The sequence below is a fragment of the Coregonus clupeaformis genome, chromosome 27, assembly GCF_020615455.1.
Source record: "Coregonus clupeaformis isolate EN_2021a chromosome 27, ASM2061545v1, whole genome shotgun sequence".
In the NCBI taxonomy this organism is placed as follows: Eukaryota; Metazoa; Chordata; class Actinopteri; order Salmoniformes; family Salmonidae; genus Coregonus; species Coregonus clupeaformis.
Window position 1 is genome coordinate 34,427,156 of NC_059218.1, and position 18,935 is coordinate 34,446,090.

General features: G+C 45.8%; 1 protein-coding gene across 3 annotated transcripts in view; it reads right to left on the reverse strand.

Moving 5' to 3' along the window:
• Positions 1-1,228: 1,228 nt before the first annotated feature.
• The window catches only part of LOC121541879 (kelch-like protein 13), a 71,829-nt gene continuing 54,122 nt past the window's right edge, over positions 1,229-18,935 (reverse strand). For all 3 annotated transcript variants that reach the window (XM_041851237.2, XM_041851236.2, XM_041851235.2), the window contains 3 exons: positions 18,052-18,847; positions 15,516-15,629; positions 1,229-2,304 (listed from right to left, as the gene is read on the reverse strand). In XM_041851237.2, coding sequence (XP_041707171.1) covers positions 1,817-2,304; positions 15,516-15,629; positions 18,052-18,847 — 1,398 coding nt within the window. In that variant the 3' untranslated portion in view covers positions 1,229-1,816. The remainder of the gene's footprint in view (positions 2,305-15,515; positions 15,630-18,051; positions 18,848-18,935) is intronic.

Below are 18,935 nucleotides of genomic sequence, written 5' to 3' on the forward strand. Positions count from 1 at the left end.
CCATCTCCTTCCTTCCTTCCTTCCTTCCTTCCTTCCTTCCTTCCTTCCTTCAGTAGCACCTTCCCCTGATCCCCCAGGGTTCCCAGACGCCTGCACTCGAACTGGCGCTGGAATCTGGATGTTGTGTTAAAATAGCCCAGCACACTACTGGCTCAGAGGGTCTGGAGCTGGAGGAGACATGAGTGAAGAGGACAAGGGCAGGCAGAGGAGATGGAGCACATTCACTGGAGGCTGCTGCCCAGATTCACCGCCTGAGGCACCACTGGATCATCTTATAACATGTTTTCAGTCATACATTTCTATACGAAACATGGTTTTGTAATATTCTGTGCCCAATAGTGTATCATTTCATGCACCATCAAACAAAAACAACCATTGACATATATCACAGCCTTGTTTTCCTTGCTCCAGCATGTAGCAGATTTGTTTGTGTCGGACACCATATGCTGCCACTGAGATTTTAATGTGCAAGAGGCAGGTGGCCAGGTTGTGGGTGACCTTACCGTCTGTCTGTGTGCCAGGTGAAAGGAGCCAGTGGAGGAGGATGGCTGTGTCCTGAAGCACTGGGCACAGTGGACAGGAATCAGCTCAGTGAAGAATACTGGTTCTGGTTGTGATCAGGATTGAGACAGCAGACACCACATCTACACTTTGTGTGTACATCTACAGTTACTGTCTTGAAAACCTCCTGCATCTTGAGAACAATAAAGGCCTTTTCTATTTAAATCAGATGACAACTGGTTAATTCGGAGGACAACACTAGCTGAGGAGGGGAGGAGGAGAGAGAAGGGGAGGGGAGGAGGAGAGAAGGAGGGGAGAGGAGAGGAGGGGAGGAGGGGAGAGAAGGAGGAGAGGAGAGAAGAGAAGGAGGGGAGAGAAGAGGGGAGGGGAGGAGGAGAGGAGAGAAGGAGGGCAGAGAAGGGGAGGGGAAGGGAGGAGGATAGGGGAGAGAAGGAGGGGAGAGAAGAGGAGGAGGAGGGGAGAGGAGAGGAGGGGAGGGGAGGAGGGGAGAGAAGAAGAGGAGGAGGGAGGTCTGAGGCTGTAGCTGCTACTGAAGGGACATAATGCACGATGAGAGATTATTTTCAACCAGTAAATAGAGAAATAGAATCTGTCAGTGTTTTTAATGTGGAAAAGACTTTCCAGGAGGTTCTAAAACAGATATTTAGTTGACGTTAAGCTCAACCATGTGAATAAGTAAACGGCAAGATACTTTGGGGAGACACCATTCTTTTTTTCAAAATCTTGTTTATTAAATTTAGAAAACACCATTTTGTTAACGTTTCATAGCAACAGCAGGAAAGAACTGAAACTGAAAGAGGGAGAGAGAGGGTGTGTGGGCCGACCCCTGAGTTCAAAACCATCTCTGTGTGGAGCTCAGCTGCCCCTATCCAACTGCTCTGGGGGTCAACCGGCCCTAACCTGGCACAGACTAAGAGAGTCAGTATGGTAACCAACAGCATGGTTTTTACCCGGTAAAACGTCTAAAGAAAAAGGACATAATAAAACTCCAAAGACATCAGGTAGAAAAGTTGAATTGCAAAGTCACTCTTCAAGTCAAGGTATTTCCTGCCAAAATATACCGAATATGTAACATTAACATGTAATTAGGTTGCCAAACCATATTGGTATGCGGATTTCATCACTGGGGTGGGGGGGGTGGGGGGTTCTGCACAGCTTTGGGGGAGGACAGGGGGGTTTAGGGATGCAGTACAGATGTAGTCCAAAGAAGAAGTGCAAACAATGTCTATAGGGTGTGGGGGGTTGTGGGTTGTGGGGGTGTGAGAGGAGCGGGGTGGGCTCCCCCCCCTGTTCTTCAAGGTGCTGAGAGGGGTGACTCTCTGGAGGGGGAGCCCATCAAGTCCTCTGGAGGAAACACGGTCAGTGTGCAGGCTCGGATCCCACCCAGCGACTCAGGCAGGTCAAACACTTTGTGCCACTCGTCCTTCTCCGGGTCGTACTTCTGCACTATCTCCACCATACAGCGGTTGTTCCACGAGTAGCCTCCCACCACGTAAATCTTGTTCTCGAAGACGGCCACACCCACGTCGCTCTGGCCCCGCAGCATGGCGGCGATGGGCGTCCACAGGTCCAGGGCCGGGGAGTAGTACTCACAGCTTAACACGTCATCATAGTCGCTGGTGCCCCGGAAGTGATTCCCCCCGATGACGTAGAGGCGGTCGCCCACCGTGCACATACAGTGCAGGCCACGCACCGTGGTCATGGGCGCTTTCTGAGTCCATTTGTCTGCGTCTGGGTCAAAGCACATCAGCTCTTTCTGAAACGTGTCGTGAGTGATTCCCCCTGTAACACAGAACAAAACCATATTAAATAAGTCCCATGACATTGATTTCCTGGGGTTGAAAACAGCCCTGGGGTCTAATCAAAAGCATTTAACGGACTGAACCAATTGAACTGTACCTAATAGTAACTTTATCCTGGCCTCAACCTAGACCTACATTCAGCCCTGCCACGTTGGGTTGCCACGTTGGGTTGCCACGTTGGGTAGCATGGTGGGCAGGGTTGGCCTTGAACAGCTCCTGTCCTGTCAGTCACATGGCCAGACCACAGCACTGTGACTGGCCTTGCAGAGCATGTAATCCTGAACCCACAGTTCACTTTACTCCACCCAACCCCCGACCTCCTCAGAAACATCTGGCTGCTCTCCCCAGCAACACACGCAATTAGCCCCACGCTTAGCAGCATTAACACACACGGCACACATTTTCTCAGCCACACTCACCTGCAATAAAATATTTTGACACAAATAGAAGCATCAGAAATTCCTAACACTTTAATACAGTGCATGTGTACCAAGGTTATAGTTGTGATTTTCTATTCGTTTCTGTTTGATAAAAACATTTATATTACATTTTCATATTATTTAGTTTTAGTTGTATTGATAGGGACAGAGAGTAGTCTATGCGTGGGAGGCTAGGAGCCATTTATGTGTTGTAGGTCTAGTGTTTGTGTCACGCCCTGTCTCAGGGGACTCTTATTTGTTGAGTCAGGGTGTGCATATTCCTTGTTGTGCTTTTTCTATGTTGTCGATCTAGCATGTGTGGATCTATGTTGGCCGGTGTGGTTCCCAATCAGAGGCAGCTGTCGCTCGTTGTCTCTGATTGGGGACCATACTTAGGCAGCCTATTGGCACTGTCTAGTTGTGGGATCTTGTTCCGGTTAAGGTTTGTTGTATCTACCTTGGACTTCACGTTTCGTTTGTTGTTTTGTCGTTGTGGATAAGTTAATAAACATGTACGCATATCACGCTGCGCCTTGGTCTGACCCGTCCTTCAACGAACGTGACAGTTAGTTTTTTGGGGATGTCACTTCATGCCACTGGGGGGCAGTAATAAGGATTGTCATAGGTTTAGTTAGGTTTAAATTATAAATCAATCTTAGGCCGCGTTCCAGAGCATAGATGTTGCTGACGCCTGACAGATCTTTCAACACCTGGATAGGTATTTTAAGTATCAGCTAACCACGTGATATAGCAATCAGTCAGTCGATGACACAGTCGATGACCTGGCACGCAATTGGTTGATGAATGCAATGTCTGAGCAGGGGAACGCAACCATTGTCTGCTCATTGCCCCCGCTCCGTGGAAGGGGGTGCCCCAGAGCAAAACATCTCACTGGAAAATGTTTCTGGTCAGGGCCACTCTGGTCTGCTTATCGCCCCCGCCCCGACTATCGCACCGCCCTCTGCAGGGACAATACGTAGACCAGAGTGGACCCGCCCCGATCAGAAATGAGGGGGTGTCTCGCTTTCTCTACTGTCTTTGCCTCTGATTCTTCCCTGTTGTTAGCTAGTGATAGCAAATATGATCTATTATATTGAAAAGATGTTCAAGTAACCGCTCTAACAATGAAAATACATGTCCTCAAAGATGGAAGGCAGGCGGGAGGAGACGAGATCAGTTGGGACCATTCTAGCCAATGAGAGGGCAGATAGGTGTGTGAACACCAGGTACAGAAGTTGCAGATTGCCATATGAATCCACTTATATCGTTACATTTGTAACAACCTAAACATTACTCTATTTGATCAAATAAGCCTCACGTAACTTGACAATCTCATAGACCTCCATGCAAAAAGGTCTGCTTATGTCGTGGGGACAGATTTTGGGTGGAGGTAATCCTCTCGTGTCGCATCTTCCTCTCTGGTGATAGCTAGTGATAGTGATACACAAGCTAGACTTATTTGAAACATTACCATTTACTGGCAGCATTTACCCGCCAGAATCAGAAGCTGGAAAACCCCATTAGGAAAAAAAAGCTTGAAAACCCCATTTGATTAAAAATAAAAATACAACTGAACATCATTTATAATGTTTTTGTATTCTATTTTAGTTAGTTTTGCAGCCAAAGATAATAGTTTCAGTATAGTTGTAAAAATATTTTTATTATTTTATTACAGTTTACAGAAACTTTATTTTAGTTTTAGTTTACTATAATAACCTTGGCGTGTACACATACACACATAGGCACTGTAGTAGTGGAAACAAAGGAATAGAAGGGACACAAAGCTGAGGGAAAGTGGGGAGGGGGAAAAAACAGGACATGTCTATAGGGAAGGCTGAAAATAAAGAGGCACACAATCCCAGCATGCATCTGGGTGGGAGTCAGGCAGGCAGGCAGCCCCTCCCTCCTTGTGCTATGAAGAGTGGCTGGGAGCATACTCAGCGAAGTGAAGATCTGCAGTGCATGCTGAATGGAGCCCCAATCCATCCACTGCTGCCCAATGATCTCTCTCGCTTTCTTTACCTCTTTCTTTCTCTCCCTCTCTTCCTCCCAGACTCATTAATCTATACAGACCTATTTTTAATCAGTGGCCCTGACTGATCAGAAGTCTAACACCAGCCTCCTCCTCGACCATTAGAGCAAACACTTAGATAGCCAGAGTTCGATCCATTCTCCTTACTCAAGTGTGTGTGTGTGTGTGTGTGTGTGTGTGTGTGTGTGAGCGTGCGTGCGTCATTAAAATAATCTCTTTGAGACAAGAAAGACATATCAAACCCACTGATAGAACAGCAGCTTGATATGGGCTGTGGTTCTTTTGTATGTTGGGCTGCAGCTCACTGCCCAAGGTAAGTAGCATCTTACATTTACATTTTAGTCATTTAGCAGACGCTCTTATCCAGAGCGACTTACAGTTAGTGAATGCATACATTTTCATACTGGCCCCCCGTGGGAAACCATGCTCTACCAACTGAGCTACAGGGGACTACGGCCAGTAACTGATGTCACTGGCCAACAACCTTCAGGGCTTCTAATGGCTGAAGGATAGCTCTATTGCAGATACACATTTGTACAGCAAATGTAGAGAGGATAGATTTTGTTTCTAACATTTTTTACAAAAGAATCTCAGAGATGCAATGTTCAGTTTCTTTGTTACCATTTATCATTACTATTAATTACAGCCTTTAATTAAGGAATGTGTATCATCGCAGTTTAAAGACGATAGTAGCTTTCATTTAAAACAAAGGCAAAAGTGTTGGCATAAAAGACAATTGCAAGCATTTTTAGATTATTTAAAATACAATCTTTTCCATCTTGAAGACAGTATAAATCAAATCAAATTGTATTTGCCACATGCGGCGAATACAACAGGTGTAGACATTTCCGTGAAATGCTTACTTACAGCCCTTAACCAACAATGCAATTATTTCTTAATAAAAAGTAAAATAAAACAACAAAAAAGTGTTGAGAAAAAAAGAGCAGAAGTAAAATAAAATAACAGTAGGGAGGCTATATACAGAGGGGTACCGGTGCAGAGTCAATGTGCAGGGGCACCGGCTAGTTGAGGTAATATGTACACGTGGGTAGAGTTAAAGTGACTATGCATAAATAATTAACAGAGTAGCAGCAGCGTAAAAAGATGGGGTGAGGGTGGGGGGGCAGTGCAAATAGTCTGGGTAGCCATGATTAGCTGTTCAGGAGTCTTATGGCTTGGGGGTAGAAGCTGTTGAGAAGCCTTTTGGACCTAGACTTGGCGCTCCGGTACATTTACATTTAAGTCATTTAGCAGACGCTCTTATCCAGAGCGACTTACAGTTAGTGCATACATTTTTATTATTTTTTATACTGGAATCGAACCCACAACCCTGGCGTTGCAAACACCATGCTCTACCAACTGAGCTACATCCCTGCCGGCCATTCCCTCCCCTACCCTGGACAACGCTGGGCCAAGTGTGCGCCGCCCCATGGGTCTCCCGGTCACGGCCGGCTACGACAGAGCCTGGATTCGAACCAGGATCTCTAGTGGCACAGCTAGCACTGCGATGCAGTGCCTTAGACCACTGCGCCACTCGGGAGTATACGGTACCACTTGCCGTGCGGTAGCAGAGAGAACAGTCTATGACTAGGGTGGCTAGTTGAGGGAGAGGTTGTTATCCTGGCACCACACGGCCAGGTCTCTGACCTCCCAATAGGTTGTCTCATCGTTGTCGTTGATCAGGCCTACCACTGTTGTGTCGTCGGCAAACTTAATGATGGTGTTGGAGTCGTGCCTGGCCATGCAGTCATGGGTGAACAGGGAGTACAGGAGGGGACTGAGCACGCACCCCTGAGGGGCCCCTGTGTTGAGGATCAGTGTGGCAGATGTGTTGTTACCTACCCTTACCACCTGGGGTCAGCCCGTCAGGAAGTCCAGGATCCAGTTGCAGAGGGAGGTGTCTAGGGTTTCTGGGATAATGGTGTTGATGTGAGCCATGACCAGCCTTTCAAAGCACTTCATGGCTACAGACGTCAGTGCTACGGGTCAGTAGTCATTTAGGCAGGTTATCTTAGTGTCCTTGGGCACGGGAACTATGGTGGTCTGCTTGAAACATGTTGGTATTACAGACTCAGTCAGGGACATGTTGAAAATGTCAGTGAAGACACTTGCCAGTTGGTCAGCACATGCTCGGAGTACACGTCCTGGTAATCCGTCTTTCAAGCCCTGCCACATCCGACGAGCGTCAGAGCCGGTGTAGTACGATTCAATCTTAGTCCTGTGCGGATGTTGCCTGTAATCCATGGCTTCTGGTTGGGGTATGTACATACGGGGGGGGGACGTCATCAATGCACTTATTGATGAAGCCAGTGACTGATGTGGTGTACTCCTCAATACTCTCCGAAGAATCCCGGAACATGTTCCAGTCTGTGCTAGCAAAACAGTCTTGTAGCTTAGCATCTGCATCATCTGACCAATTTTTTATTAACCGAGTCACTGGTGCTTCCTGCTTTAGTTTTTGCTTATAAGCAGGAATCAGGAGGATAGAGTTATGGTCAGATTTGCCAAATGGAGGGCGAGGGAGAGCTTTGTATACGTCTCTGTGTGCCTCTGGATGAGCGCTGCCTCTGGATGAGCGTTTTCCTGTTTAGTTATGGCCTTATACAGCTCATTGAGTGCAATCTTAATGCCAGCATTGGTTTGTGGTGGTAAATAGACAGCTATGAAAAATAAACTTTTGGTAAATAGTGTGGTCTACAGCTTATCATAAGATACTCTACCTCAGGCGAGCAAAACCTCAAGACTTCCTTAGTATTAGATTTTGTGCACCAGCTGTTGTACAAATATACACAGACCGCCACCCCTTGTCTTACCGGAGTCAGCCGTTCTATCCTGCCGATGTAGCATATAGCCCGCTAGCTGTATGTTGTCCATGTCGTCGTTCAGCCACGACTCGGTGAAACATAATATATTACAGTTTTTTATGTCCCGTGGGTAGGATAACCGTAATCTTAGGTCATCTAATTTATTTTCCAATGATTGAAGATTGGCTAATAGGATTGATGGAAGAGGCAGTTTACTCGCTCGCCGTCGGATCCTTACGAGGCACCCCACCTACGTCCACGATATCTCAGTCTCTTTCTCCTGCGAATGACGGGGATTTGGGCCTTGTCGGGTGTCTGTAGGATATCCTTCGCTTCCGACTCGTTGAAGAAAAAATCTTTGTCCAATACGAGGTGATTAATTGCTGTCCTGATATCCAGAAGCTCTTTTTGGTTATAAGAGACGATGGCAGACACATTATGTACAGAATAAATGACAAATAATGCGAAAAAACACACATAATAGTACAATTGGTTAGAGGGCTGTAAAACGGCTGTAAAACGGCAGCCATCTTCTCAGGCGCCATCTCTACCTTTCAGAGACACTTATAGGCACCTTAGCTCATTGGTTGAAGTGGCCTCTAGATAATATCTCACCATGATTGCTGTTTCCTGGCACATTTATCTAATTATTTGTGGAGATAAAATTGTGCCAGTGCTTTAACCCGTCGTAAAAATGTATGACCTGCTTGGAGGAAGCACAGTGCTTGCACAAATGAGACCCAAAGAACAGAGGCGGGGAACACAGAGGAGAGACACAAAACCATAGGGTCAACAAGTTCAAAAAATAGATAGAGAGGATGGGCGGATGTGAGCTCCATTGTTACCCACGGAAGAGCTAGCCCTGGTTTATAAACATGCCGACCGACCGGCAGCTTAAGGAGGCAGTTGGTTTAAACCAGAGAGATATACTGTAGAGCAGCTCAAATTTCAATAGAATAAAATCCTATTAAAATAAACCCCTCTTTACAGATCAACACACAGACCAAGAGGAAAATAAAATGCATTTCTTGAGATCATAATCATGATTTTTTTAAACTTTTTTTTTTAAATATGCGAATCAGCGGTCACTGCACTCCAGGTTGAAGTAAAGGTGCCTCCTCCCCAGTGCTTTACAGTAGGAGTTTTGTGTGACTGTAGTGGTAGTGTAAAGCCGTGCTGGCTAGGGGTCTAAGCCCCACCCTGGGAGTGAGAGCAGAGCTGTGATGACCTATGGCTTGACTCAGCGTGTCAGCTCCATTCACCTGACAGGATGCCTTTAGACAGCACAGCCACCGCCCTGCACCCCCACGTGGGTCACCTTGCACAGTGAGGTCGTGACCCCTGAGATACGGGGTGCGCTCCCGGACAGAGACACTGGCAAAAAATGACTCAACAACACCTGACTACCATCACTAGTGAGAGGTTATGAAATGCAGGCTGTCATAAAATCTCATCTCTGCATGCTGCCAGTGACCTTGGAGGAATGAAGCTTGCCTTAGTGCTTGATGGGAGCTTGTTTAATTATTATGCTCTACAGTACAGACATCTATCTGGTAAGGTGGAGATATTTAGGCCTAACCATTGCTCAGTTCCTCCAGGCAGTCTACTGTAACTGTAGTGAGGTACATTTACATTTACGTCATTTAGCAGATGCTCTTATCCAGAGCGACTTACAAATTGGTGCATTCAACTTATGATAGCCAGTGGGACAAACACTTTTTTTTTTTATGAGGGGGTTGGGGGGGGGGTGGGTAGAAGGATTACTTTTATACTATTCCAGGTATTCCTTAAAGAGGTAGGGTTTCAAGTGTCTCCGGAAGGTGGTCAGTGACTCCGCTGTCCTGGCGTCGTGGGGGAGCTTGTTCCACCATTGGGGTGCCAGTGCAGCGAATAGCTTTGACTGGGCTGGGCGGGAACTGTGCTTCCGTAGAGGTATGGGGGCTAGCAGGCCAGAGGTGGATGAATGTAGTGCCCTCGTTTGGGTGTAGGGTCTGATCAGAGCCTGAAGGTAAGGAGGTGCCGTTCCCCTCACAGCTCCGTAGGCAAGCACCATGGTCTTGTAGTAGATGCGAGCCTCAACTGGAAGCCAGTGGAGTGTGCGGAGGAGCGGGGTGACATGAGAGAACTTGGGAAGGTTGAACACCAGACGGGCTGCAGCGTTCTGGATAAATTGTAGGGGTTTAATGGCACAGGCAGGGAGGCCAGCCAACAGCGAGTTGCAGTAATCCAGATGGGAGATGACAAGTGCCTGGATTAGGACCTGTGCCGCTTTCTGTGTAAGGTAGGGTCGTACTCTGCGAATGTTGTAGAGCATGAACCTGCAGGATCGGGTCACCGCTTTGATGTTAGCGGTACATCTGCAGTGAGATCAGGATGACACTAAGATATGCTCATTCACGGGGAGGGAAGTTGACTTTCTGGTGTATTAATAGTTCAAACACCATGACCGTTACCCGTTCCGTTTCCTCTCAGTAGAGGAACCCAGAGGTGCCAGTCGGACCATAAGCCAACCAGAGACAGAAACACATAGAGCAGAGTGTCCCAAACTCGGTTTGCTAGGGCAAAAACCAAAACGTGCACCCCTGACAGTAAGCCCCATCAGCTGGGAAGCAAAAATTCCAAATTTAGAGCCACCAGGCCCATGTTGTTACTCTACTGGATGCTGGAGGCTCAGGCTGGAGCAGAGCAGGTGAGGTGCCACTGGGTGAGGGAGGGTTATGGTGTTAGTGGTAGGTGGCTGGGTTACACTTATATGAACACTTGTGCCCAGAGGCCGGGGGAGATCAACATAGCCTTGCCTGTGTGTTGGAGCTCTATGGTTCTGCACCTCCTACACAGTCATCAACCTGTCCCTCCCATTTCTCTCACTCATCTATCCTTCCCTCTCTTTCGCTCTGTACAGCATCACTTTGCGTTAGTCACACATTGTGAAACTGTGGCTCATCTCTCCTTAAGGCAGGATTTTCAATCCTATGAAGTAAACAAGCACAGGGCTGACTCCTACAGAGAGACAGGGGATTAGTAGCACCAAAGTCTATGACAACCACACAATCATTATCCCCCCGAAAACGTCACAGTAGGGCTGTGGCGGTCATGACATTTTGTCAGCCGGTGATTGACCAGCAAATAACTGCTGGTCTCATGGTAATTGACCGTTAATTAACATTAACATGTTTACCATCTCCTGGCTTCCACACACAGCCTACAAGCCACTGATGCAGACCTTTGAAACATCTACATTCTAAAAAGTCTAAAGAAACATGAGATGAAGAAAATGTAGTCTATTTCAGAAGAACAGAATAGCATACTCTGAGTTGTCCTTATGTTAGGTCCTGATCTGGCTATGCCATATGGCTGTGGGCTATACTAGTTCATTTAGCAGACAAGATTTGCTTAGAATTCTGTGGCATTATTTTATAGTATGAAGAACACAATTGAACATAGCTGAATAAAATAGAAAGGGTATTTTCTCCAAACGATTTCCGTGGGAGTGCGCACATGCAGATATTCTGTGTTGAGTGGTTAACAAAGAAACAGGTCCTCCTATATGCTTACTTTAGAGTTATTTATGCAACTTTAGTTGTGATAAAATGTTGGGCTATATGTTTTGATTTTTAATACATTCTAAGGCTGCATGATGCAACTCTAATGATGATTTGAAAAAAGTAGCATGAAAGGCATGAGCTCTGCTTTGTTTCTTGTGCAGGCTGCCCACACTTCATCAGTCTCTCATTCACAATTTGACAAGCACTTGATAATATTCTCACCAGGCCTCGAATTTCCCAGCGGCACCCCACTTGTGTGGCCGTGATGCCCCCTAAAAAAAAGACATGCTTTGACCAAAGTGGCCGTTGTGCCTTTGGCCTGAATATAATAATTATAATTCCCTTCTCCCGGCTGCCAATCGCCGTGCATTGAAGCACCTCTCACTCACATGGCTGTCAGAGATCTCAATTATTATTAGCCAATGCCCTCACTTGATCAGGTCCTTCTCTCAGCTCCGAAGTAGGCTACAAGTGAAGACAGCTCATCGTTCTTATCGAATTCCGAGGCGTATATTGAAGATGTTAGAAGAACTGTCCACATTTACTTTTCGTCAGCCAACAAGATGAGTAGGCCTAACGAACAGCAAAAGCACTAGCCTCTGTCAATCTGCTATCCCACATAGTACAAAAGTGAACCTATTCTATTGATCAACTTGTCCTTCTGTGCGATAAATAAATATTCCAAACATACTCTGGGACAGTTGTGGGATGTGATAGATCCCAAATTAATACAAACACTTGCATCAAACATTTTTTTTAAAGCAATGAGGTTGATGCAACAGATCAGAACGTTTAGCTTAAAATGCAGTAGGCTATAAGCGTGAATGTTCCTAAATGCAATCAATTAGCGGGAAAACACCATTTTCAAAAGTGACCGCAAATGCTATTATGCATGTAATGCTTTATTATAAAGGTGCATTTTTATAGTGAAAATTATGGCTGTCTATGTATGCCAGTTAGGCTCTACACTGGTTGTAAAGCAGATTAATCTGCATAATTTTAAGAAGTTATTTGGCCACTGGATACAAACCTTATCAAAACATATAGGGCTAGGCTACATGAGGTGTGCGACTATGATTTGAAAAAGTTGCACACAAAAAAGGCATGTGCTGTTTCTGGCCTTAATGCACACACTGGGCATCATTCACAAGTGATATTACATCATTCACAAGTAATAATATTGTCACCCACAACACTATTCTTAATTTAATCTTGTCTTTACATATACTAAATAATATACAGTGGGGAAAAAAAGTATTTAGTCAGCCACCAATTGTGCAAGTTCTCCCACTTAAAAAGATGAGAGAGGCCTGTAATTTTCATCATAGGTACACGTCAACTATGACAGACAAAATCACATTGTAGGATTTCTTATGAATTTATTTGCAAATTATGGTGGAAAATAAGTATTTGGTCACCTACAAACAAGCAAGATTTCTGGCTCTCACAGACCTGTAACTTCTTCTTTAAGAGGCTCCTCTGTCCTCCACTCGTTACCTGTATTAATGGCACCTGTTTGAACTTGTTATCAGTATAAAAGACACCAGTCCACAACCTCAAACAGTCACACTCCAAACTCCACTATGGCCAAGACCAAAGAGCTGTCAAAGGACACCAGAACCAAAATTGTAGACCTGCACCAGGCTGGGAAGACTGAATCAGCAATAGGTAAGCAGCTTGGTTTGAAGAAATCAACTGTGGGAGCAATTATTAGGAAATGGAAGACATACAAGACCACTGATAATCTCCCTCGATCTGGGGCTCCACGCAAGATCTCACCCCGTGGGGTCAAAATGATCACAAGAACGGTGAGCAAAAATCCCAGAACCACACGGGGGGACCTAGTGAATGACCTGCAGAGAGCTGGGACCAAAGTAACAAAGCCTACCATCAGTAACACACTACGCCGCCAGGGACTCAAATCCTGCAGTGGCAGACGTGTCCCCCTGCTTAAGCCAGTAAATGTCCAGGCCCGTCTCAAGTTTGCTAGAGTGCATTTGGATGATCCAGAAGAGGATTGGGAGAATGTCATATGGTCAGATGAAACCAAAATAGAACTTTTTGGTAAAAACTCAACTCGTCGTGTTTGGAGGACAAAGAATGCTGAGTTGCATCCAAAGAACACCATACCTACTGTGAAGCATGGGGGTGGAAACATCATGCTTTGGGGCTGTTTTTCTGCAAAGGGACCAGGACGACTGATCCCTGTAAAGGAAAGAATTAATGGGGCCATGTATCGTGAGATTTTGAGTGAAAACCTCCTTCCATCAGCAAGGGCATTGAAGATGAAACGTGGCTGGGTCTTTCAGCATGACAATGATCCCAAACACACCGCCCGGGCAACGAAGGAGTGGCTTCGTAAGAAGCATTTCAAGGTCCTGGAGTGGCCTAGCCAATCTCCAGATCTCAACCCCATAGAAAATCTTTGGAGGGAGTTGAAAGTCTGTGTTGCCCAGCGACAGCCCCAAAACATAATTGCTCTAGAGGAGATCTGCATGGAGGAATGGGCCAAAATACCAGCAACAGTGTGTGAAAACCTTGTGAAGACTTACAGAAAACGTTTGACCTGTGTCATTGCCAACAAAGGGTATATAACAAAGTATTGAGAAACTTTTGTTATTGACCAAATACTTATTTTCCACCATAATTTGCAAATAAATTCATTAAAAATCCTACAATGTGATTTTCTGGATTTTTTTTTCTCATTTTGTCTGTCATAGTTGACGTGTACCTATGATGAAAATTACAGGCCTCTCTCATCTTTTTAAGTGGGAGAACTTGCACAATTGGTGGCTGACTAAATACTTTTTTTCCCCACTGTATGTGTGAAAATAGTTTTGATTTAGAATGGATCATTATCATGCACCTGTCTTGGAACAGGGGGAGGGGGAAAAAATACATGTCATCTATGCACTTAAATAGCGAATGGAGAATGCTTTTCCCGTGGTTCATTTTCATGCCAGCCAGGTAGGCTATACTCCTGTTGTAAAGCGAAGCAATGTGCTTAATATTAAGAAAGTTGAGAAATAAATATAGTAAGCCTATAGAAAGCTGATGGAATCCTCCTCTTTTTTAATAGAGGCCATCAAAACTATGTTGTTTTTTCACGCAATTGCATAGTCTATATAAATGTTGCGCAACATGAACTCATGGGCTCTCATGAAGTGTTTGATTTAAATGTTCCATTACATTTGCATTGATGCCAGAGTGATTAGAGGGACAATAGAGTGCTGAGTACCAGGCAGTTAGCAAGTTTGGTAGGCTACTAATAACCATTAGCAGCATCAGAGAGCAGTTTTGGAGAAGCCTAGTTACCGTGACTAAACAGTCACGTGACCGCCGGTGTGGCGATAATACGGTCACCATAACAACCCTAGTACCACGTACCGCTAGCAGCATTTTAGCCAAATACTGTCTAGTCTGTGTTTTATAAATGTGCAATAAGTATAAAACAATTATATAAGGAATTGGCAACTTTTTCTCATTCTGAGAAACAAGGTAGGCCACTTGATTTCAACATCTGAACAAAGTGGACAGGCTAGCATGCTGATGAAACAGTTGGAGACAGAAGGGTGTGTTCATAACAATTCAACTGTTCTACCTTGTTAGCAAGCAAATACATCCAAGTTGGCTAAACTTGAAATATAAAGATTAGCTGGCAACTCACTAGCACATGGGCTTGTGCTTGAGAGATTGTTTATGAGACCTGTGTTAATTTTCTATAGCCTAATGCCTGCTACAAGAAGTTAGTCATTATAAGTGAATGTGCATTATGCATGGTTCTGGTAAAAATTGTAACAAAAAGGGAATTTTCATAGACAGACTTGAAAGCCAGATCAGTGATTATTGCAAAAAAGCCCATTAAACTATTTTGATAAAATTATAAAATTATTAGTGGGTCTTATGGTTGTGGAAGGCTTATATTTAGCCTAGGTATTCATTAGATTATTGAATTCATTAGATTATTGCTGACTGTCTGTGAATTTGACCTTTAATTGTACAACAAAGCTTATTTAGAGAAAACATTAAAATCTAGATATATATTGTGAAATCGGCCATAAATAATAAAAAAATTAAATAGAGATATGCTTTTTAGGCCATATCGCCCAGTCCTATATCACATGCTGCTCCATCTTATGGCTAACGTGTGACTGAAACGATTAGGACGTGTGACTGTCAAACTTGTGAGGCTTTAGTCACCCACAGAAAACCCACACATCTATCTTGTAGCATGCCAGTCACTCTCTCAAACAGAGCACTACCCATCTGATACAGTCAGTGGCTCTAAAACACAAGTACAGTCAAATACGAAAAGAGCCTCCCCTCCACCAAACCCTGGAGCTAATAGGACTAAACTGCATCAGCAACTTGATTTGGAGCCAAGTACGTACCTGAAATATACATGTAACCACCGTACACCGTCCCTGCATGGCCGTAGTGTGGCTCGTTCATTTTAGCGACGTACGTCCACTCGTTTGTCCTGGGGTTGTAGCACTCCACCGTGGCTGCATGGGGAAGAAAAACAACAACAGAGTATTAGAGGGGAAAGTAGTTCAAGAGAAAACTAAGGAGAACAAACATAGCTGCAAATGCGGCCTTGGAGGGTCAGTGTGGGAGCTGCTGAACCAGGGACCTAAATACAAAGCAGAGATCCCCCCACCAACCACCACTCCACTCCCCAGCCCCTTCATTGCAGTGACTCTAGTCTACACAGAGAGACTAGGGAGGGTGTATCCACTCCCCATTACATAATTAGGGCCTACTCTGTACCACTCCACTTGAAGGCTCTTATCATAATTCAGTAGCGTATAGGCTAGCCTGGGATGTTCTCTTCACGCCACTCTGTCTGGAGCCTCTCAATTAGGCAGTGATTTGTCAGGTTAGAAAATGATTTGTCCAATCAAGTTTCCAGACAGAGGGCAAAGCTGATTTCTCAAGCTGGCTGGCACCCAGGCAGAGGAGTCTCCATATGGCAGTTGAAGCAGAAAGGATATTATCATGCAGCCTATAGGCGTAGCTGGGTTGGTGGGTGACGAGGTCTTAGACACCACCTGACTGTCCAGGTGATCAGGTCAAACACTCAATCCTCCTTTGTCTTTGCCCTGGCTAGGGCTGTGACAGTCATGGAATTTTGGATGACGGTTATTGGTCAAGCAAAACTTGCACCCCTTGGGGTCCCCAAGACTGAGTTTGGGAAACGCTGGGCTAATCCCTGGGACCTACCTATAGGGTTTAACCCAGGCCCAGATACAAAGAGCTCTGGCTACAGTTTTGATACAGAAGTCCCAGTGGACCAAATGGATGGTCTCCAATTCAGAGCATCACTACATCACGTTTTCATCATTATCTCACTAAGTAAGCCAGTATTCACTTCACCGATATTTCCTGTGAGAACTTGTCAAAAGGGGAAGCAGCCTAGGCCTAATTAAACATTAACAGTCCAAATCATTCGAAGAAGAATAAATATCTTTAACGAACTTTACTGGGAGAATAAAACGGCAGCAGCAGGCATTAGTGATTTATTAGAACCCTACTAATTAGTAATGTGTTCTATATCTATTCTCTATCTACTTCTTCCCACACGGTTCCTAAACAATAACTGATGATTTGCAAGAATGCATTCTGAAAAATATCCAAAGCTAATAAATGAAGTAATAGCCCCAGTTACCAAGTACATTTTCTCTTGTCCCCAGAGTGCTTGGTGCTTTAAGGTATACATGCAAATGAGTGCTCAAGAGCTTTGGTTACATGCTGCTATATTTACAAGAGCGTCCTACAAATCAATTATTCAAACATCAGAGATATCCGTGCTGTCATTGTTCCTCACATGTTTGTGCTCTGGCTGTCCTAGTAGAGTGGATTAATATGAAAGGCTTTCACATGGACAGTTATGGAGAGTGGCCATAGAGGTATAAACAGGATGGATGGCCTTTAAACCTGTAAATATAACCACATCATCCATCATATGTTAACAAATGTGTGTGTGTGTGTGTGTGTGTGTGTGTGTGTTGTCAGCGTGTGTCACTGACTGTACACACACACACACACACACACACACACACACACACACACACACACACACACACACACACACACATCACCATCCTCTACTCTCAAACCGCCCTGACTGAGGGGAGCCTTTTATGTTCTTTAAATCTTTTAAAATAAGCTGACAGAACCTCAGTAGCAAATCAAAGTTTCAAAACCCTCCCTCCTCCGCGTGGTTACATCAAAAACGATTTATGTTCAAAAGGCTGAACTCCGTGCTGCGTTCGAAACAAGTGACAGAATATCTGAGTCCCAGACTGGCTTCCCAAGGATAACAGGCAGTAACCAGCACAGGAGACTGTCCGTTCTACCCATTCAGAGTGAACTAGTGCCCTACGAGGACCCATGCCTACTGTGGCAATTACAGCCCACAACCCAGAGGAGCAGAGTGGATAGCATGACCTGGCCAGCCTGTCCCCTACAATTACAGGGCTGCATTGAGGTAGTAGGGTGGCACCACTCTGTCGTCTGCACTCTGCAATGAGAGTCTAGCTGCTGAGCTGGGTGGGCACTGACATCAGATCACAGTGTCCTGGGATGCTACTTACAAACATTCCACCGGCCGCTACCTCTCCCTGACCTCCTCCTCCTTCACCTTGTTGTTTCTGCTGCTGTCGTTCACAGGGTCTGGCTGCAGCTAGCCCTCCCTCATCTCATCCTATACTCTGCCTGGTCCAGGGCTATGTCAGAATCACACAGCCACGCCACATGTGCACCTGTGCTACACCATCATGTTGTGACAACTGACAATTGGTGTGCCTTGTGCTTGCCTTTCACTATTTCCCATGAGATGTCCTTTCCAAATATACCCAGATATGTTAAGCATTAGAGCAGGACTACAAGCAGTGTAATCAACCAACCTTGGTGAATTAAACTCACCCAGCTCTCCAGCGGCATTGCGTCCACCCACGGCGTAGAGGTGTCCCTTGAGAGCGCTGAGGTGGAAGAAGGTGCGTTTCTCATTAAGGCACGCCACCTGCATCCACTTGTTGTAGCGCGGGTCGTAACGGAACACCGTGTCCACCGCCGTCTTGCCTTTGGTGTCATAGTTGCTCTGGCCTCCCACCACGTAGAGGAAGTTGCCGATGACGGCGATGCCATGCTGGTAGCGGGGGGCGTCCATGGGCGCCAGCGCCTTCCACTCGTGGGCCTTCTCGTCAAACAGACGCAGCTCCTTACTGACCACCAGCTGCTGGCGCAGGACGCCGCCCAGGGTGACCAGGTGACCGCTGTCTGAGCGGATGGCCGTCCTCTCTGACTGCATGACCGGCTGCATATAGGGCATCATCTGGTAGTTGCTGGCCTCCAGGAGAAGGTTGACGCAGGTGTTGTCTGTGCGCATAAAGTCTACAGTCTGCACGTGGTTGATGAGCTCCTGGGGGTTCATGAGGGGGAAGCGGATGTTCTTCATGAGCTTGGGGGCGTGGTCCATGCGTCCGTCCTCATAGCGGAGCCAGCGGCACGCGGCCTTGAACAGGTCCAGCTCGCTGCAGTGCTTCAGACTGTTACTGGACAGAACAAAGGCCAGCCGCTCAAAGGGCAGCTTGACAAAGTCCCCCGTGCCCAGCAGCGAGGGAAAGTTCTTGAGGATGAAGTTGTTGACGTATTTGTCCACCTCCGTGAGGTTGTATGTGTTAGCGATGCGCCCCACCTCCACACAGTTATCCAGGGACACCTGCAGCCAAGGAGAGAGGGGAAGCAGTGAGAAGCAACCACTCTCAGTCACACACAGAAACACCACACACAAACAACACATTTTACAC